Here is a 22,179-nt window from a genome sequence, read left to right as displayed (position 1 = left end):
TGTATAGAGGGTCGCGGTGGTAAAGCGAATTCTGCAACTCTGTTGGCTGGGCTCTGAGTCAGAATGCCCAAGGCGTATAAAAAATTATCTTAGGCTCCAGCGTGCCTTCCATTTCACATTCCACTACCAGAGCTGCAATTTTTCTACCTGAGCAGATACGACCCGTAACATCACATGCTGCAAACGCACCCAGAGAGAATCATATGTGACTATGTCTGCACATACACATGTATGCAATCACTTATAAAACTTACAATTGCAGAAGACAAACCTTTATACATTACATACATTAAAACCTCCGACCTATCATTAAAAAAAGAGACATAATTAATATAGCCCAGAACAGCCGAGGTCTCAGGCAGCGAAAGAGCGGCGTTTCCATCGGCTTCCTGAATTGTAGAAGCTGAGGCGGCATCAAGATCTGGGGCTGCAGAGCATTTCCGAGTGAGGGGGCGCCCCACAGCAAGCCCGCTTCCGCACCTTCGTCGGCCTAACTTCCAAGAGGAGGGGGCTCCGAGCATCGTTTCCCAGGTTGATTACACGGGATGGACACACTCTGCAGAAGTCATGATAACAGCGGTGTAACATTATTAACCACAGGTCTTGATAATTTTGAAATGAAACACCTAACGCGAATCCCCTCCAACTTTTTACGAGAAGGAGCGATTTCCAAATTTGGGCCGTCCAGCCCCCTCTCAAGCGGCGCTGTTTCCGTGACGTCACCGCCAGCGGGAACCAATGAGACCGCAATAAAAAGGTGTGCCGGCAGCGGGAGATCGTCTTCCCCTGGAAAGCGAAAAGGAGTCAGTCGAGTAGCGGCGAGAGCGTGCTGTGGCTCGCGGGGATCTGTGGAAAGAGCCTCCGGTAGGCCGCGGCCTGGTGGCGGGTTTTCCTCAGGCATGGGAAACTTTGTGGCCCGAGAGGATTTCGAGTGGGTCTATACCGACCAGCCGCACGCCGACCGACGCAAGGAGATCTTGAGTAAGTACCGATTATTTCTCCTCTTCACTCGATTCCTGGGCTTAACTCGGGCCGCTCCTGCCTCTTGCGCGGCAGGCTCCGCTCTCCGCCAGTGCCATATGTGGAGAAGCGAGGGCGTCTCGCCTTTTGGTCTGGCGAGGAGGGGCGTCGTCTTCTCCGAGGCCTCTCCGGGTGCCGTGTTTTTCGTGTTGGGACAGGCTGACGCGATGGCGGGGAGGGAGAGCAGAAGCATCTGTAGGCGCAAGGAGTCGGGCGTCGCTGGCTCTTCTCGGCGCCCTGTTGTCTTTCTGCGCCTCTGGGTTGATTCACCGCTTAATCCAAAGCGATTTGATGATGGTTTCTTCGTGGCAGGCGGTCCGATCTTTGCCCTCCACGCAGGGGCTATTCATGTAAGGCTTCACGTGACATCTTAGCGGCGGTTTTTAAGGTTGACTCACCAAAGAAAAATGCTGAAGTCAAGTTCAACTCAGGCTCTTCCTACTTTCAGAATGTATGATGTATGTTTATTTGCTAGTTTGTTAGATTGATACTCTGTCTACCTTTTAGGAATTCAAGGTAGTTTACATAGCACTCCCTTCTCCCATTTTTTCCCTATAACAACAACTCTCTGAAGTAGGTTCAGCTGAAAGGGTGTGTGATGGCCACTCGGGAAGCTTCCATGGCTGACGGTGGACTGGAATCTGGGTATCCCTGACCCCAGTCCAACACTCCTTAACCATCCCTTCACAGTTTTTCCAGGCTTCTCTTTCTTAGTTTCTTGGACACTTTTACATGCATTTTGCCCTTGGGCCTCCCCTAGTTCAACACCTTAACTACTAAATTATTCTGGACCTCCTCAAGTCCTGTGTGTAGGGGTGTGTGTGATGGTTTTGGAATGTGCTCTTTATCTAAAATGCTGCTGATTGCAGGTAGGTAGTTAAAAAGCATAATCTTTATTTTATAGTGGTATGTCTGGTTGTGAAAGCTGAACACTGTTCATGAGTCTTTGGCCAAGTAAAGGTTGCCTGCTTTCTTCATGTGGTGAGAGCCGGTAGAGTCTCACATACTTTGTGCATAAGATGTAAGGGGAATAAAAGTTTGTGCTTGGTAAGGCTGAGGGAAATAGATGGATATACAATATTAAAGAGAATGCTGAAGTATTCTTGAATGACCTATGGGTTGGAAACAGGCAGAGGTGAGTATTTGTTCAAGTTGCCATCAAGAATTGAATACAATTTGATGGTATCCAATTACTTGTTACTGTACGCAGACTGAGAGATTTTGTTTTTCTGATGTCACACAATATTCCATGAAGTATTAAGGAAGAAGCTGAAGTACTTATTGTCTTATCCCTGACCACATAGGTCAGTTTTGCCATCTCTGCTAATTTTTTTTTCCATAAACCCCATTTTAAACAACTAAAGGGGGGGAAAAACTATGTACTTGAAAAAATTAAACAATATAGACAGAAAAAAGCAAACATTAATTTTTTTCAAAAAATACATTGATCAATAACAGCCAAAAATAGATTTTTTTAAAAAAATAGAGAAGCGATTAATATGGGGAATTTCTGGAATGCCATTAAAATATTTATAGTTGATATGACAATAGCCTGTGCCTTTTGAAGGAAAAAATGGTATACGTTAAATTTTAATTGCATGCTGTTCAAAATTTACCATTACTAGTTTCCTCAATAAGGAATTCCAGAATTCGCTTTGTTGTTGTTGTTGTTATAATAGCTAAAATTTTAGAGCTTTGAAGTACAGCTGCACAAGGATCTGGCAAAATATGGAGGGGGCTATCACATGTCGTGCTTTTGCAGTAGTCTAGCTAAAATTTGAAGTATTGGGAAACAGAGAATATTTAACTAGATTAAACTCCTAACACACTCCTCTCTTTCTTCTTTTAGTAATGTTTTGTGCAGTTTTTATGTTTTATGTGATTGTATATATATTTATTGTTTTAATGGGATATGTGAGCTGCCCAGAGTCCCCCATCGGGGGGAGATGGGTGAAGATAAATTTAATAAATAAATAAACAACTTACCCTCAAGTTCATACTCTTCTTTTGTTACTAGCTTCTTGGGCTTACTGTATTTAGCTGTACGATGACAAATAACATGAACTTGACATTAAGTGATACACAAATATCTTACATCTTGGTTTTGTTTTTTTTTTAATCCTGTTTTAAATTTTAAAAATTGTCTTGCTGACTTGGACTAATAGAGTTCAGGCCCAGTGACATATGGAGTATAGGTTGTCTACACTTCTAAGGATGTGGTATAATGGAGTAGTGCTTATCCATAATTTTTAGCTTGAAGATGAGTATTTGGCATGAGAAATTGAAATGTTTTTGTGTTTTGTCCTATACCCTCATTCTTAAGTTTTTTGCCCTACAGGTAGTCCTCGAGTTATGACAGCAACTGGGACTGGAATTTTCGTTGCTAAATGATGCAGTTGTAAAGCTCGATGTTACATGACATCGTTTAGCAATGGCAATCCCAGCACTTCCTGTTGTCATTGTTAACTGAAACCCACTGGTCATTGGCCAAGGACCCACACTGATCCAAGCCATTCCCGGCTTGGTCCCTCCCAGCCCTGAGCCTTGGTTCTTTCAAGGTAAGGGATTGCCTCCCCTTTAACATCCCTCAACTGCCTATTCCCCCCCACAACCTCTGCCCTTTTGCTACCCTGCACCCTGCCTTACGGTGCCACCCCAGGAAGCCCCAGTCCGGAAGCTTCAGCTGCCCCAGCCTGGCCCATCAGGCTGGCTTGAAGCTCCAGCCTCTCAGCTCAGTTGCATGGCACAAAGCCTGAGTCCCAGCCACCCTGCACTCCGAGGCCCCTGCCGCCCCAGCTGACCTTTGCTGTCTTCTTGTTCCTGCTGCTGCTAAGGCATGCCCAGGATGGCCCTTCGCGAGGCAACTGCTGGCCACGCAAGGCTTTCTTCCCCAGGTCTTGCAAGGAAACCTCTATTTTGACCTCGGGAAGAAAGCCTTGCGTGGCCAGCAGCTGCCTAGTGAAGGACTAGGCCAGGCATGCTTGGGCAGCAGTGGAAGCAAGAAGATGCAAAAGTCAGCTGGAATGACAGAGGGCAGGATGACAGGGGCCTCAGAGTAGAAGGGGCCAAAAGGGCAGAGATGGGGGGAGATAACTGATGGGGGGACTTAAAGCACCCCCACGGTCCTATGTGCGGGTGGGCTGCCAAGTGCCCAAATTTTGAACACGTGACCGTGGGGGCACTGCAATGGCCATAACCTTGGTGACTGAGCATAAGTGCATTTGTTCAGTACCATAGTTTGTGCTAACTCAACTGCTCTAATGTAAACTTCTCACATTTGAATGAGCTTCTGTTGAAATTTCAGTTCTGTTGAAATTGTCAGTTGATATCTATTCTCTTCTTTCAACAGGTAAACATCCAGAGATAAAAACCTTGATGAAACCAGACTACAACGTGATCTGGTTGGTTGTACTTATGGTGCTTGCACAACTTATTGCTCTTTATCTTGTTAAAGATTTGGATTGGAAATGGGTTGTATTTTGGGCATATATATTTGGCAGTTGTCTCAATCATTCCATGACTTTGGCTATTCATGAGATTGCTCACAACAGTGCCTTTGGCAATTCGAGATCCTCATGGAATCGATGGTTTGGAATGTTTGCCAATCTCCCACTTGGTGTACCATACTCCATATCTTTCAAGAGATACCACATGGATCATCATCGTTATCTTGGTGCAGATGGAATTGATGTAGATATTCCTACTGATTTTGAAGGATGGTTTTTCTGTACCCGTTTTCGAAAACTCATATGGATTATTCTTCAGCCACTTTTTTATTCTGTTCGACCCCTCTATATTAACCCCAAACCAATATCTCGATTAGAAATCATCAATTTATCAATTCAGTTTATCTTTGATGTTCTTGTATACTATGTTCTGGGAATAAAATCATTGTTTTATCTGCTGGCAGGAATAATATTGGGGCTGGGCTTGCATCCTATTTCAGGACATTTCATAGCTGAGCATTATATGTTTTTAAAGGGATATGAAACATATTCGTATTATGGGCCACTGAATAAGCTTACATTCAATGTTGGTTATCATAATGAACACCATGATTTTCCTAATATTCCTGGAGCAAGTCTTCCACTGGTAAGTAAATATCAGTGCATTTATTTTGTTTTTGCAGCTAAATGCTTAAACAGCCATTTCTAATGAATGAGCTATTCTATAGATTCTGGCTGCTATTCAACACCTGCTATGGTTTGCAATGTAGCATACTCATAGTACTTTGAAATTAAAATGAGATGATTCTGTGCATGCTTTCATTACAACTACAGTAGTAAGTGTTTAGAAAGTAATTATGAAAGTAAATGTTTAGTAAACTAAACATAGTCCCTTGTTTCAAATAATAAAGCTTATTCTTCAGAGCAGTAGCATATATTTAGATGCCAAGATTCTTTAACAGAGAACAAGGGATAGTGCCACCACATATTACCATTTTATAAAGTTCAAGTATTTTTGGTAAAATAGGCTCTTCACAAACATTAATGTAAGAAAGGGATTTATATTTGCCACAGGGCAAACTTTTCCAAGCAGGCCTTAGCCAAAAATATACAGTACTGTGCAAAAGTTTTAGGCAGGTGTGAAATAATGGTGTAAAGTAAGAATCCTTTCAAAAAATATATATTGTAATTGTATGTTTATCAGTTTACAAAATGCAAAGTGAGCAAACGAGAAATCTAAAATCAATATTTGGTGTGACTACCTTTTGGCTTCAAACCAGCATCAGTTCTTACACTTGCACACTTTGTACAAAGTGTTCTAGGAGTCAGGTGTATGATTAACCAATTGTACCAAGCAGGTGCTAATGATTATCAATTTCATATGTAGGTTGAAACACAGTCATTAACTGAAACAAACAGCTGTGTAGGAGGCTTAAAACTGGGTGAGGAACAGTCAGGTGTATGATTAACCAATTATACCAAGCAGGTGCTAATGATCATCAATTTCATATATAGGTTGAAACACAGTCATTAACTGAAACAAACAGCTGTGTAGGAGGCTTAAAACTGGGTGAGGAACAGCCAGACTCTGCTACTAAGGTGAGGTTGTGGAAGACAGTTTCATGTCACAGGTCATACACCATGGCAAGAGTGAGCACAGCAGCAAGACACAAGGTAGTTACACTGCATCAGCAAGGTCTCTCCTAGGCAAACATTTCAAAGCAGACTGGGGTTTCAAGATGTGCTGTTCAAGCTCTTTTGAAGAAGTGGGCAAGGTTGAGGACCATAGATGCGGTGGTCAGCCAAGGAAACTTAATGCATCAGATGAAAGACACATCATGCTTACTTCCCTTTGACATTGGAAGATGTCCAGTGGTGCCATCAGCACAGAACTGGCAGAAACCAGTAGGACCCAGGTACACCGATCTACTGGCCAGAGAAGTCTGGCCAGAAGTGGTCTTCATGGAAGAATTGCGGCCAAAAAGCCATACCTCCCATATGGAAACAAGGCTAAGCGACTCAACTATGCATGAAAACATAGGAACTGGGGTGCAGAAAAATGGCAGCAGATGCTCTGGACTGATGAGTCAAAATTTGAAATATTTGGCTGTAGCAGGAGGCAGTTTGTTTGCCAAAGGGCTGGAGAGCAGTACAATAATGAGTGTTTGCAAGCAACAATAAAACACGGTGGAGGTTCCTTCCAGGTTTGGGGCTACATTTCTGCAAATGGAGTTGGAGATTTGGTCAGGATCAATGGTGTCCTCAATGCTGAGAAATACAGGCAGATACTTATCCATCATGCCATGCCATTAGGGAGGCATGTGATTGGCCCCAAATTTATTCAGCAGCAGCACAACGACCCCAAACATACAGCCAATGTCATTAAGAACTATCTTCAGCATAAAGAACAAGGAATCCTGGAAATGATGGTTTGGCCCCCACAGAGCCCTGATCAAAACATCATCAAGTCTGTCTGGGATTACATGAAGAGACAAAGATTTGAGGCAGCCTATATCCACAGGAGATCTGTGGTTAGTTCTCTAAGAAGCTTGGAACAACCTACCTGCTAAGTTCCTTCAAAAACTTTGCAAGTGACCTAGAAGAATTGATGCTGTTTTGAAGGCAAAGGGTGGTCACACCAAATTTTGATTTGCATTTCTCTTCTGTTTGCTAACTTTGCATTTTGTAAATTGATAAACATAAACAATTACAATATATTTTTGAAAGCATTCTTACTTTACAGCATTTTTTCACACCTGCCTAGAACCTTTGCACAGTACTGTACATGTATAGCCTACAGTTCATTACGTTTTCTCAAAAATTGCTCTATGAAGTTAGCTGATTTTTCAGATTTAACATAACTTCCATCACAGAACTAATGAGTTGTCCTATGTCACATCAGAATCATCAGATTTAGTCCATAATTGCTATGTTACACAGTTTATGTATGTAGAGATTCTGTTGTGGCTTTAGCAGGCTTGTTTCAGAGTTAAGACCTGTTAGATTTACAGCGAATGCCCCACTCAGATCAGAAGCAAACATAGGCTGTGCTGGCCCTTCAGAAAAGTTCCAAAATCCAAAAAGAACAGAATCGTTATTAAAGCCAAACCACATGTCCATCTAGATGTTAAAATAGGGTGAGGTGAAGGGAGTAAAGAGAGAGTTTGGTACTGAAACACTGGCATTTGTGTTTATCATGGCCTTATGTTAGAGTGTTGAAGAGGAAATATATAAATTAAGGTAGGTGTTACGGTGGTTGATTTCCTTACCTCATTTCTTAAAGTATAAAATCTAGCTGCTACTTGGATGTGTCACAGTTCTTAGAGAAAGCATGGATTTCTTGGCAAGTTGAAAACAAAAGAAATTAGACCACTGTATAATAACAAAGCTTGAAAATTAATACAAATTAGTCTGATAATTTCTCAAGGATGTAGTTGCTACCACTGCGAGAAGGCATTTCTGTTTTAGCCTGATAGCCCCTAGGGTTTTTTCCCCCTAAAGATAAGGTGGCCTAACTGCTGCTCTTTTTAGCCTTGCTAGTTTTGTGACTAGTTTTTTCCTTTGGTGGCTTTAATCGTTTTGTTAGTAGTCTGACTGAGGAGCTAGAGGAAATAGGTTTATACAGTACTGCCTTGCTGATTTTGAAAGAATAATTCATGGGGTAGAAGAACATACTGAAGGAGCAGTGTCAAAATGTATAGTGCTTGATTGAGGGTATCTGGAATACAGTGTCCAGACCCAAGGACTGTCCAAAGTCGTCATGAGTTGGGCAGCCATACAAGTCAATTAATAAACCCAAATTGAATAAACAAGCAAATATTTGTAGGAATGAGAGTTTCATTATACAAGAGATTAGGAAATGGAATATTTTATGTGGAAGAAACTGCTGAGATACATCTTTTGGAAGAATTAGTGAAAATTATTTGAAATTAATACATTGACAGTATTATACCCCAATTCTTTTAGCAAAAAATGTAAGGAAAATATTTAAGGAATGTTGGAAGGGATGTGGCAATATTGAAACATACTGGTGCATTTGGTGGAATTGCCTAAATATCCAGCAGTTTTGGAAATCATTTTTTAGGAAGATAAGTAAAACCTGTACACCACCAGTTCTAGCAAATACCAGAATGTATCATTGCTTGAAGGAGAAAATGAAAATGTTAACAGCAAAGACAGATTTACGCTGATAATAGCAAGGATATCTATAGCCCAGAAATGGGATTAGTATTCTAATTCTAGGCTTTGGTATTCCAAATTACTAGAAATGATTTTAATGACAAACCATAAAAACTGTATAATATTCATACACAAAATGCAAAATATTAGGTACAATGTCTCTTTCAATCTCATTTAGAAAGATTTTTACTTACTTGCTAAAAAATCAGTCAATTAAGAGACATTGTCTCTAGTGCTGATAATGGATTTTGTAGTATGAATAATCATTTTATGGTAGAATTTAAAGAAGGTGCCTCAAACTAGCAATGTTTAGGACTCAAGTGATGGAGAAGCTCTTAATTTGTTCCCAGCTGGGATATCCTTGCAAGCTTTTCTTACTGGTTGGCAGGATTCAGTTGGGAGTGGAATAAAGAGTTACATTGCCTGCTGATGCTTATTCAGCATGGTGCTTTTGAGGTTTTGAAAACCAGCTTTTTGCATCTTCTAAAGTTAAAGATGGAGTACTGGATTAGTAAATACATGTGTGTATGTTTGTTTTCAATTTTAGCTAAAGAAAATGGCTCCGGAATACTATGACCACTTACCACAATATAACTCCTGGATTAAAGTGCTTTATGACTTTGTGATGGATGACACTGTCAGCCCATACTCACGCATGAAAAGACACACAAAAGGTGATGAGAAACTAGAGTAACCTTTCAACCAAAAAGTTTCTTCACGAACTCGAGGCATAGCTTCATGGTAACTTGGTACAAGATGTCACTTGATAAATACTTGTTGGTTTGTTATTTTGAACAAGGCTAGAATATGGATATATTGTTACATTTTAAAACAGGTCTCTGAAAAATTGAAAACTTTGGTAGTAGAATTAAAATGTTCCTACCCTTTCAATTTTTTTCCTGGTATAACTGTTCTGTGCATAACATTAGTATTAGTATTACATGATGTGTTTTGATACCTGTTCTCTCAAACATTGGTTCTTTAAACTTAATTGTTTACGTTTATACAATTGGTTTCAAGAAAAAAGCATAAGTAACTGCTGACTACATAGACAACTCCTCTGCTTATTTCTTCTTTTGCTAATGGTAATTATTAAATAAACTTCTGGTTAACATTAATTTTAATTTACATGGTATATTAAAATGTCTGGCTTCAGTCTCTTCCAAATACATGTATATCATGAATTAGCATATGCAATGCTAATATAGTAGATGGACAGTATTGCATTATAACTGCTGTTTAAGAAAGTATAAGATCCTTAAAATCTACTAGTTCTCTCTGACCTCAAAATAAACATGTTAGCTATTTGGTAACTATTACATTAAATGTAATTAAAATCAGTATACACCAACCAGAAAGGCCTGTCTGTGGAAAATTAGTTTTTATTCTGTGGACTAAATTCAACAATATGCCAGCATATTTTGCATTTGTGAAAGAGTAGTTTTTCTTTCTTTCCTCTACTTGGAGCCCCAGAGCATGTCATCTGATCTTATTTGGAGAATATCCAGAACTTTCAGAACAAGAATTTGCGTACTTATGGATAGTGGAATTTAACTTGCCAGCACTGTCATTTAGTAGAAAGCCATTTTTGTTTTGCAAATGTTGGTATGTTGCTACTCTATAGGATATCTGCTTTGCTTCAGATTAAGTGTTGGATTAATCTGCCTTGGTAACCTTCATTAGTCGTACAATTTACTGAACCCAGATTTGTATGTTAACCTCTTGTGCTTTTTTTTGTTTCTACCAGAGTAAGAGTTATATAAATTATGTGTGTAGAATATGAAGTGTGCAAATATAACATATCTTGCAAATAAGGAATAGAAAATAAGTTGTAACAAAAATTATTGAATACTTGAATAAAGGTATGTGCTAAATTTCATCAATACAACTATGCGTGATCTTCGTGAAAGCATAGTAAAAATAAATATGCTCCTCTGGATTATAGGTTAATAGCAAGCGTGGTCTGTCTGATGAAGTTAATTTCTTCACAGCTTCTAAAATCTTATTCATGTATGGTGTTTCAGTATGTTTGGGAGGGGAGTGGCATAAAGAGACTATACCATTACACTGAACCTTGAAATAGAACATATTCAAAGAAGCTAGATAGGCTAGAAGTGCTGCTGAAAATTATGTATTTAACATACAGGTAGTCCTCAACTTATGACCATTTGTTTAGCAACTGTTTGAAGATAATGGCAGTGCTGAACAAAAGGACTTACATTCCTGAAGTTATGGCTGTTGCAGCGCCCCGCAGTCACACAATCAAAATTCAGGCACTTGGCAGCCTGCCTGCATTTATGAACACAGGGATGCTTCAACTCCCCCCCATCTCTGCCCTTTTCGCCCCCTGTACCCTGCCACCTCTGCTGTGCTAGCTGCCCTTCACTGTCTTCTTGCTCCCACTGCTGACCAAGCATGCCCAGCCTGGCCCTTCGCACTTTCGTCCCAAGGTTGTGCACCAGTTTCCTCATGAGGCCTGGGGAAGATGGCCGCCTGTGGCCAGCAGCTGCCTTTGGAAGGGCCAGGGTGGGCGCACCTCGTCAACAGTGGGAGCAAGAAGACAGCGAAGGTCAGCTGGGGCAGTGGAGACGGGGGTAGCAGTGGCCTCGGAGAGCAGAGTGGTGAGAGCGGCTGCAGTTTCCTGGGGCTTCACGCTTTTGGGGCTTCCAGGGCACTGTGACTTTGTGCTGTGCTGCTAGGGCTTTTAGGGGTGGCTGCCGTGTGATTTGCTTAATGACTGCATAGCTTAGTGACCTAAATTCCAGTCCTAGTTATGGTCATAAAGCAAGGACTACCTGTACCTTTGTCGTGTTTTCCCATAGTAGCCTTCCCCCCCCCCCCCCAAAGTATACCAAACATTCCAGCCTTTTCTTACAGAGAAGGTATTTAAGATCCCGGATCATCATGGTTACCCCTTTCTGCACTTTCCCCACTTTCGTTATATCCTACTTAAGGGCCATAACTGCACAATATTGCAGAAGTGGGCACATCACAGTGATAGTTTATCTATGTAGAATTTACATACAAATATATTTCATATATTTAGTACTGAAACACTTAGGCTTTCATTAATCTTTGACTCCTGTTTCATTCAAGTTTGTAAGCTTGGAGGCCCTTTTCACTAACCTTGATAAACTCTACCCATAGAAACAATATTATAAGGTGTACATTCCAAGGATAACTTCTTCCTAGAAAAAGATGTTTAGCTAACGGTCAAGGGACCCTAGTAAGCAAAGAAGGAAGTCCCTTATATGGAATGAGTGACTGAGAAAGGGCTGGTATTCTGTAGGAGGGACTGAATGGAATGTATATAATGTGCTGGGGGGGGGGGGTCCAAGCTGTGGCTGCCCACGTAACAGCTTTCTATCAGTACTTTTGGGTGAAGAATAAAGAACTTAATTTCATGCAACTGCCTGTTGTCTCTTTGATCCCGGCTCAAATGAACCTGGTAAGAAATAAATTCTAAAAATAGATGTGTATAATGGCGCTACAGTGTTGATATTTCTATACTTAGTCCATTTTTGAACGATGTCTAGCATGGGGTTTCCTTTTTCACAACTGCTGGATATCTTGTTCACTTTTTCACTGCGTTATCCATTATGACCCCAAGGACATTTCTTAGTTGCGGGCAGCATAGACTGTTCCCCAAGCCGCGGCCACCCCTAACAGCCCCAGCACATGGTGTGATGCAAAGCCCCTGCGCCCCAGGAAGCCCGAGCAGCACAGCCCAAAGCTGCTGTGCCCCGGGAAGCCCCTGCAGCCCCTGCACTTTTTTGCAGAAGACAAAGATTGTTCTCTAAAATCAAATCTCTCCTGTATCTTTTGAGCTTTTTATCATTAGTTAATCTACTCATTAAAAAATATATTCAGTGCACAAAAAACTAGTATAAAAATAAAGGTTATTGTTAGCTTTAAAAAAATGAGAGTAATGATAAATGATAGAGTTAACTTTTATAATTGGTGCACTGACTGAACTGCATGCAAAGACAGATTCTTAAAGAGTGTAAAATGACACTCAAATACACTTTCTAATTTGCCAGCCAGTATAAGTACTTGCCTAGGGGAAAAAATAAATCTTAACAAATAAAATGGAGCCTGCACCCTTTTCCCCATGTCTTTTGGACATGATCAGGGTCAAACCCAGTTCATCACTTTGCCTAATCCTATCAGAACAAAATTGACCCTCCCTGCCCCAGACAAAGTCCCCCTGTAGGCCCATCCAAACCAAAGAACAGTGGCCTTCTCAAACAGAGGCCCAGGGCAGCCCTAACCAGGGAACTGCAGCCTAGAGAAAGCCCAGCGGTCCATCCTCTCTCAGCTGATGAGCTCAACATTCCGTCTCCTCTAGCAGTGGACTTCCCCAGCTCTGCTGCCCTCCTGAAAGGCCCCTTTTGCCTAACAGTAGAACCCCAGATATGCTGACAAAGACTTCCCTGGCTTCCCCAAACTGGCCAGCAAATCAGAGCCCTAGGATTTCCTGCCTTGTAACTCTCAACTTCTGTAAAAAAAATCTTTGCTTTTCCATTGTTTGCCCTAAACATGGTTTTTCTCAGTGCTGGGTGCCTCCTTTAGGCTGAATCCATAACACTTATACTGTTGGAGAGGACGAGTGGTAAATGCCATCAGCATCTGAGGTGAAGTTAATATGCTGCAGAAGTTTTGCAAGATAACCCTTGACTTGCCAGAATGCTATTTGTTATTTTGAGGAGGAAACACTTTATTGCTGAGTTTCAGAAGTGCTGCTATCATATCATTAAAGCTCCAACTAACCTGAAGAGCCTTAGGAAATTAATAGGTACAGTGGCACCTCTAGTTACGAACTTAATCCGTTCCGTGACTCTGGTCGCAACTCGAGTTGGTCGCAACTTGAGGTAAATTTTCCCATAAGGTTCAATGTAAATATGGTTAATCCATTCCGCCCTCCGAATTTGGTCGCACCACGAGGCAAATTTCCCTCATAAGGTTCAATGTAAATACATACGGTTAAACAGTTCTGAAACATATGCATTTTATTTTTAAACCACAAAAACATGAAAAAAAGTACAGTACAGCACAGTATGAAGAGGAAGAATGGGGTGGGGAGGCAGTTATTGTTTGGAGGGAGAGTCCCCCTCCAAAGGGACATCGGGGAGATCTCCTTCAGGGGTTTCCTCTCTTCTTTGCCTCTTAGCTGCAGGCTCAGTTCTGGGGAAAAACCTGTCTAAAGTCAGTTGTTTTTTCCTGTGCTGCATAACCCTCCGGAAATGAAATTGCCATGCTGACAAGCACACCAAAAACCTTCCAAACGCCACAAAACACACCACAAGCCTCACCGAACGTCTCCTTGCTACCACGATCTCGCCCACAGGAAGCCGCGACCACGTGGCAGCGGGGCAAATGGCCGCGGATCCGGTTCGTAGCTCGAGGCGGAGTTCGCATAGCGAGGTAAATTTTTGGGGCCGGAGGTGGTCGTATCTCGAAAAATTCGTAAGGAGGGGCGTTCGTAACTCGAGGTACCACTGTATAGTGATCCATAATCATAGTCGGTAAAAGCAATTCTTAGCTGTTTATTATTAAATTATTAACTAATTTATTTTTTATTTATTTTATTTTAAATTATTTTAAAATTCAGCACTTTAAAATTATTTACATTTAGTTACATTGCATTACATCACAATATATAAAGTAAAATTCATGTTGATAATGGAAATACAAGGATTGCAGTTACTGTGCCTCCACCCAATCACATGCGTTGTCCTTGGCAAGCTTCAGAAGACTAAATATGTCCCAATAAATAAAAGTTCACCCACACTGTGCCATGAACTACATATAGTGCCTTCTTTAGAAAGGGAATAATCAACAGGAGACTTATAATCTGTTACTATGTTTGCACTCAGTTATACCAAAGGAAAAAAAATCTTAAAGTGACACAGATACTCGTGCTGAGCCTAGTTTATTATATCATTTGACAATACATACAAGCATGGATGTCCTCCTTACATGGGAAGGCTGTAATGCTTACAGACTACTTTGTTGTCCTTTACTTGAACTATGGCTAGTGGGGACTTGCATAGTTTTATAGCAAGTCAGCAATTCACCTACGCAGTAAGCATGCTGAGCTATTTAGCAACAGATTCCCAGGCATTCAGATCTCAGGCAGTGAGCTCTTTCATGGAGACAGGGTTTTCAAAGAGCCCTGCTGTTAAAGGAAGAGCTAATTTATATGTTAATTTAAAAGGAGTTCAACAATTCTGAAATCAGTAGACATATAAAACAGACCACGTTCTACGCGGGATCAGGAGGTGCATGGCAAGCATTAGGAGTCTTCTATGTCTTTCAGGTGTCACCTATTCAATGACTGGCGCAGCTCTTCATACATTATTTGGTCCTAATATTGACAATAGAGGGAGGAAAAATAGAAAATTCCTTTAATAATACAATACTTTAAAGGACTAGACTTTAAACTGGGTGTTACGTTGCTATATCAATAGGTTAAGATTGCTGTTTCAGCAGTTCCTGTTTTCAGTATGCTCTGCTTGCCTACTTCAAGACAAGTTCCGAAAGATATTTTGCACTGTTCCATTAAAAAAATTCCTAAAAGAAACCAAGCAAAACCAAGCAAAGTAGAATTGTAGTCACAGTATGAAACAACTTTATGATTCAATTCAGAAGTCAACATTAAGAGAGCTAAGCGTTGAGAGCTTAGATCAGCAACATTGTGAGAAATCATGCCATGAGTGGAACTGAAGTATTCTTTAAAAAAAAAACTCTATCCATCAATTGTCCCCTGTATCTCTATCCACATATGTATAGTGACATCTGTAGAAAGAAGTCAGGAGACAGACAGATGATGAGAGAGAGAGACACACACACACACACACACCAGGATTTCCTAATACAACTTCTTGCAACTGACAGTCATGCCTCTCCCCCCTCCTTTTTAATATCTATATGAAGTCGCTGGGGGGAGTCATCTGTCAGTTTGGGCTGAGGTATTATTGATATGCAGATGAAATCCAGTCTGAATTTCTGTCCCCACCTGTCCAAGACGTTAAGTCTTTCCAGTGTCTGAATGGGGAAGAACAAGTTGCCAAGACTGAGTGACTATGGATTTTGGGTTCCCCAGATCCAGGAGTTGCATTTTGGTTCTGGATGGGGTGACACTACCCATTCAGACATGGTGTGCAATTTGGGGTTCTCCTTGGATTCACAGCTCCTGCTTAAAAAGCAGGTTGCAGTTGTGGCCAAGGGGGCCTTTGCAGAACTGCCTCTTGTGTGCAGGTTGCACCCATTCCTGGACCACAAGACTCTGTTCATGCCTTGGTCACCTCCTGTCAGCCCTTCAAGGTAGTCCACACCAGGAAACCAAAGTTATGAATGCTAATACTACTTTTATTATTGGGTTACAGTAACAGTAAAAAACTTTCAGTGAAACTTCATTTTTCACTGATAGAACATGATATTCCTGAAAGAGTCCTTGTTTGCTACTGTTATATGTTATTGGAATTATAGGTAGTCCTCACTTAACAACCACTTGACCATTCAAACTTGCAACAGTGCTGAATGAGTGGTATTTATGACCAGTCCTCAGAGTTCTGGCTGTTGCAGTGTCCCTGTGGTCATGTGATTATGAACTGGGTGCTTGGCGCCCGACTCGCAGTTACAATGTTGCAGTGTCCCACAATCACATGGTCACCATTTGCAACCTTCTTTGCTGACTTCCAGAAAGGAAAGTCAATGGGGAAACCAACAGGATGTCACAAATGGCGACCACACGGCATCTTCAATGCTCTGTGGTGATTTGCTTAATGGCAACTGGGAGTGTCAGAATTTCACTAAGAGGTGCGGTCATGTGATGTTGTGTTTTACAACCACGTCACTCAATGACGGCAATTCCAGTCCCAATTGCCATTGTTAACTGAGGACTACCTGTCCTGGGAATTTAGCATAATAATCTTCCAAAAACCACACCTTCCTTCCTAAAAGATTTCTGCAATAGACATACTTACCACCAGTACAGTTGAAAAGAAAGATGTGGCATTAGGTAGGAGACTTGAGTGAATAAAGGCATCAAGCTTTGAACAGTTAAGATACTCAGTGCATTCTAGCTTTCACTCAGATTTGATCTTGGCATATTACATGGCATTTTAAACAAGTATGAAGCTCTGGGCCTTGCATATTTCTTTACAATGTTCTATGAAAGGTCTGTGTCATCAATTCAAAACTTAAAAGCATTTCTTACCTTTTGAGTTACAGAAGATTTCACTTTCTTAAAAGCTTCTTCAAAATGTTTTTTGGCAACTCTGATTTCCCCTGTGAAGACTACAGCACAATAAACAGTATAATTGCAGAAAATGATAAATCTGATAAAATAAAACTTGTACTGACCAATAAAATATTAAAAGAGCAGAAGGGGGAAAACAAGGAGTTCTTTATCAACAAGATAGGATTTGCCATAGTTTCCTCTACTTAGTTTCCATGCATCTCCATGCTGATTTGACCAGAGCCAGAAAGTTCTTGAAAAAATCTGGAGTGCATCCTCATGTCTAATTCAATGGGAAAACATCCCCATGTCAATTCCCTTTATAAGATTCGTCAAGACAAAGTAGGTAGTTACTGGGATTTGACCACCACACAATGGAGAAGGCAACGATCAAGGTATTCAAGAATTTCACACGCAACTAATTCAGTATACCCTTCTGCTTAAAGAGGTGAGAAACTTGAATTCCACAACTGTTTCTAGCATTCTCTGAGAGTTGAGTTACACTATATAAGGAACTATATGAAGTGGAAAAAAACAGCATCCATATTCAGAAATGATTATTTTCCACTGGCTATTCAGTGAGGGCAGATATCTGCTCAAAAGTGACTAATGAAGACTTTGTCCTGGTTTATATATTAAGACAGCACTGAAACATAGTGAAGTGACACATGCCTTCTCCCCCTTCATTATAAACAAGGATGTATTTCATAAATGATTCACCACAGAATTTCAGTACATCCTCAGCTAAAAGGTATGAACCAGACCTTGGGTGCTTGGTTTTTAAAATTAGAACTACAGTAATGCATTTTTCCTTTTTATTTGGTCATAGGGTCTATGGCTGCCTTGCTTGGAGCTTTTCATAGCATTTGCCTATCAATTTTATAGGGGCTGATTTCATATGCAAAGCTCCAAGAGTCAAAACAGTAATGATACGCTTATTTTTAGGGTTAATAATCTAATCTAACTCCGCATTCCCAGCTAAAGTGATTACCCTCACTCTATTCCTCCTGTTTTGCCTACAAAAAAAAAAAAAAGAAGTGTAGCAAGAAAATAGCATTGCTTGCACAGGTGCAACTTGGAAAACACTATTTTTGACACACACACACACAAACATCTGGAAACATTCATCAAATCAAACCCACTTAAAAGAATGTTAAAACTGTCATAACAAATCAGGGCAGTCTATGATATGTTAGAACTTTCCCTTTTGATTAATTTAAATCCTAACCTTTAAAGTGTTTGCACTAGTATAGAGGAAATTCATTGTGGAAATAAATTTCTGATCTCTTGGCATTCATCAAAAGTAAAGAACTAGTTAATCCTCTTCTACTTCGTGATAGTTCGTTTTCAATCTTAAATCTGAAACCAGAATTCACATTATTTAGAACTGACTCCAAATTACTTGTATGTATACCATGTTGAGAAGAAACTGCCCTAAAATATCTAGGTGAGAGTAATTCAGTTTCTATAGCCTGCTGGTTCTTATCTGCAAACAAAGGAGGCGATTATACTGGTGGTTATACATCACAAGCTTATTTCACAAAGCCTTCAAGTAAACATTACAATAAATATGTTTATTATTAATGGGAGGAAAAGAGAAATGCAAAAGTTTGTGTGAATCATACTACTTACTTCTACTAGATAGAAAAGGTTTCTATCTAGCAAGAGCAACACTTGCATGCCAGAATGAGATTTCAGCTACATTTCTGCATTTCCCCTTGCAGCAAAGAGGTTCTACCTATCAATGAATTTTATTCTAAATCACATCCCTGGTTCAATTAAACTCCGCACTTTCTAATGTTTTGACTGGTGAAAACCCCAGTGTTTCAGGCTCAACTCTTTCCCAGATTGCATCTAACACTAGCTGCTTAGTCTTGCAACAGCATCCTTCATTTTATCACTTTTTACAGAGGCTCAACAGTGTCAGGGCCAACCAATTACATTTCAGTATTTTGGATATTTTACCCTATTTTTCTTCATACTTATTTGGAGACAGGTTTTTTTTTTAAAATTATAGTGCCAGTCAGCCCAGTGCAAAGTACTACTTTTCATGGCTACCAAACCTTTAATTAACTTTCTTTCACTATTTTTAGTGTGAGTGACTTTAGTTTAGAACAATCACACAACAGTTTTGTAGCTTTTATTGGAACTCTGAAATAAAGTAATGCAAACATCCTAATGTTCTTTAACATATGTTGACTAAGAAAATCTGTCAAGTTAAATATAGTATTAATTTTCCCCTCCTTACCATTCCTGTTTGCACTACTGAACACTGTCATTTCCTGTTTCAGGGCGCAAACAGAAGCTTCTCGCACTAGAGCTGAAAGATCTGCTCCCCTATAAAGAAAGAAAATAGAAAAACAGTTATATTAAGATAAAACTCATTAAAGAGAAAACACAGAAGCATAACCAAATAATTGCTAGTATTCAATGGTAGCAGCCCGTTCCTTTAAGATGTTCTTTGATAGACTGATTTAAAATCAGATCACTGTTAACTACCTTCCAGGGTAGGCAGATAAACCTGAAGATGCATTATTCATTTGAAAATTCATATGTTTTTTAGTATAGATAATCTAGATTTGGTAACAAGATACTGCAATACTTCTTAATGTATTTCACAGAAATACAAATACATACTGATCACACTTTCCCTTCGGGATAAGCTGTTATGCATGAATAAGAAAGCAGTATGAAATAGTAAACCCCCCAAAAACATAAGATTAGAAAAAGAAAGGGACAGAAAGCTAAATTTAGTTTATACCAATTCCATTAACTATTACATCTCTGTGCCTCCCTATCTTTGCTTCTACTACATCCATTATATTTTAAAGAAAACCATGTTGCATTACAGCTGTTACAGTATAATCTGGGAATTGACAGAAATATTTTATTATTTCTGTGTATATGTTTGTGTAAGAAAATAAATATGCCAGATCAGTTAGTGTTACAACTGCATCTGCCTTATTTTCCAAATTAATAATCTTAATAGGTGGTCACTGATTTCATTACAATTAGATTAAGTGTTTGTTCTCAGCCTGCCCTTTTTCTGAGTGTAGCCTCTGGGTACGACATACATAGATACCTACGTGTATATCCATACAGTACACATATATAACACACATATATATGCATACACCTATACAGACATACACACATTTGTTCAGGAAGAGCAACTCTAGGGCTGGTTCATTGGGGTTGCATGTTAAGTTGACAAAGTAGGGGAGTTGGGCATTATTTGTGATATTAATGGTACTTAAAATTCTCCCCAACTCTGAAGGACTTCTGGGTAGCATACAATGACAAATAGAACAAAAATAATCAAGAACCCCCATCACAATAAAAACATCATTAGAAAGCAAAAACAAGCTCCAGATAGGTGCTCACAACTAGCCAACTGGAGCTTGTTGGAAAAGAACTTGAGCTGTTTCCAAAACATCAGAAAACATGGGCTGTACATACTTGGAGGGGGGCATTGCAGGGCAGAGATTTTTATTAACACCTTTAAAATCTATTAACTGGGGGGAACTGCTTTCAGTTCAGAGTCATCTTCCTTGTTAGCAAATCAGGTGTTTGATTTAAACTAATTTAAATGAAACAGTTAATATTCACAATTTCCTTATATAAAAACTTCTAAAAAAATTGCTATAATTAGTAAACAATTTGAGCAAATTATTTATTGAATTTGTTTGTCTCTTGGTGGTATACAGTATCACAAAAACATCAAACCACAATTAAAACCAGCGACAGTAATTAAACTCAACAGTGAAACTCCCAACAATAAAAACCAAAACCAAACCCTGAGATGTGAGGCAGATCAGAGAAGGCTTGACAATGAGATGCACTGTGAAAACTGGCTGAATTTTCTCAGATGATCTCAGTGAACAGAGGAATGTGTGTGTAAAAGATACGTAATAAAATTGATAAATAAATAAATAAAAACAGAAAAAGTAATTCTCTCAAGTAGCTTAGGTTCAACTAACATGGGGCTTTAAAGATCTGAATTCTGTATTGCACTGGGATAACCTGGTAGTCACTGGAAATGGTTTTAGCACAGACAGAATGTGATTTCTCCACAGGCCAGCCTGCCTACCAAGTTTTGTAGTAACTGAAATATTTAGGTTAGATACAAAATCAGTCCCATGTAAACATGTTATATTAGGGTTTTCTCCTTGGTAGTTCCTTGATTAGGCTGTTGTTTATTGCTTGATTGTCTGTCTGAGTTGGTAGTTCCTTGATTAGGATATTGTTTACTGCTTGAATACCAAGCTTCCAAGACAAGTCAGCCATCAGCAGGCACATAAACAACATCTACACACTATTCAAAAGAGACAATAAAAAGGAAACAAAAAGACCAGAACACCTCCTCACCAGCAATCAACACCCAAATAAGCAGAGATTCACACCAGGATTCACACCAGACAAACAATTAAGCAGTAAACAATACCCTAAGCAAGGAACTACTAACTCAGATAGATAATCAAGCAGTAAACAACAGCCTAATCAAGGAACTACCAAGGAGAAAACAACACCCCCACCAACACTGACAGGGCAAGCTACTGTATATAAAGAGAGAGCAAACCCCACTCCCTTCTAACACTGAAGATGTTACCTAGCTGGGTAACGAAACATCTGCAAGAAAACAACCAAGCTCAGAGAACCCCAAGGACTCCACAGTTCAACCCTGAGCTACGTATATTCTCTTCTATTGACACTGAATGTTTATAATGCAAACAATCTCTTACAGCCATGCTGAAGCTTTCAATAGCAGCATAGGTTACAGGGGAAACTGTAGATTGTCCTAATGCAGCCTTGTAAATTAATAATAAATTTACTAATCTGCGAACTCACATGTTCTATGCTGGAAATCACCCTTCTTCCCTACCATTAACCAAGCAATTAATTTTGAACAAGTTGGCTATAGAGTTTACACATTCCTCTATCTGCTCTTGAAACTGATTACAAGTAGGACATTACTCACGTAAAGCAATCACAGCAGGAATTATAAGCAATTTCTTCAAGGTGCACATCAATGTCAAGCGGGGGTTGGGTCCCATCCTATAACCATAAAAAAGACATTTAATGACTTCAATACATATGGGAAAACACATTGATTATTTAATTTATATATAAGATTGCTGAGTTGCATTTTGGATCTGAAAGCTTCCCAAAGAGACCAATAATTCAAAATAATAAGTTAAGTTTACAAACTTAAACAATCATAAATAGCAAGTTTTAGAGCAAGAGAAAAGCAATTTTGAAAACAGATATTGGAAAAATACAATTAAATCATAC

The 22,179-nt window shown here is 39.7% G+C and overlaps 2 protein-coding genes across 3 annotated transcripts in view; one reads left to right on the top strand and one right to left on the bottom strand.

Moving 5' to 3' along the window:
- Nucleotides 1-760: 760 nt before the first annotated feature.
- Nucleotides 761-11,487, top strand: DEGS1 (delta 4-desaturase, sphingolipid 1). The gene is made up of 3 exons (XM_007426288.4): nt 761-981; nt 4,370-5,112; nt 9,193-11,487. Exons 1-3 carry the CDS (start codon nt 900-902, stop codon nt 9,337-9,339), a joined length of 972 nt encoding a protein of 323 aa, XP_007426350.2. The 5' UTR covers nt 761-899; the 3' UTR covers nt 9,340-11,487.
- A 2,141-nt stretch (nt 11,488-13,628) lies between these two features.
- NVL (nuclear VCP like) overlaps nt 13,629-22,179 on the bottom strand; it is a 60,391-nt gene continuing 51,840 nt past the window's right edge. For both annotated transcript variants that reach the window (XM_007426289.4, XM_088146178.1), the window contains exons 20-23: nt 21,866-21,942; nt 19,136-19,224; nt 16,867-16,946; nt 13,629-15,012 (exon numbers count right to left, since the gene is read on the bottom strand). In XM_007426289.4, the coding sequence (XP_007426351.2) occupies nt 14,968-15,012; nt 16,867-16,946; nt 19,136-19,224; nt 21,866-21,942 (291 nt within the window). In that variant the 3' untranslated portion in view covers nt 13,629-14,967. The remainder of the gene's footprint in view (nt 15,013-16,866; nt 16,947-19,135; nt 19,225-21,865; nt 21,943-22,179) is intronic.

The sequence above is a fragment of the Python bivittatus genome, unplaced genomic scaffold, assembly GCF_059951505.1.
Source record: "Python bivittatus isolate LINGU-HERP-01145 unplaced genomic scaffold, Pbiv_v1 ctg000020_np1212, whole genome shotgun sequence".
NCBI classification, from domain to species: Eukaryota; Metazoa; Chordata; class Lepidosauria; order Squamata; family Pythonidae; genus Python; species Python bivittatus.
The sequence above is the reverse complement of the archived record's forward strand: the minus strand, read 5'-3'. Positions and strand labels throughout refer to the sequence as shown.

Bases quoted from the DNA above. Each gene is read 5' to 3' on its own strand.
- DEGS1 (XM_007426288.4), top strand. From the start codon at position 900: ATGGGAAACTTTGTGGCCCGAGAGGATTTCGAGTGGGTCTATACCGAC. The intron at 982-4,369 runs GTAAGTACCGAT...TTCTTTCAACAG, and splicing joins CCGACGCAAGGAGATCTTGA to GTAAACATCCAGAGATAAAA. The intron at 5,113-9,192 runs GTAAGTAAATAT...TTTCAATTTTAG, and splicing joins CTGGAGCAAGTCTTCCACTG to CTAAAGAAAATGGCTCCGGA.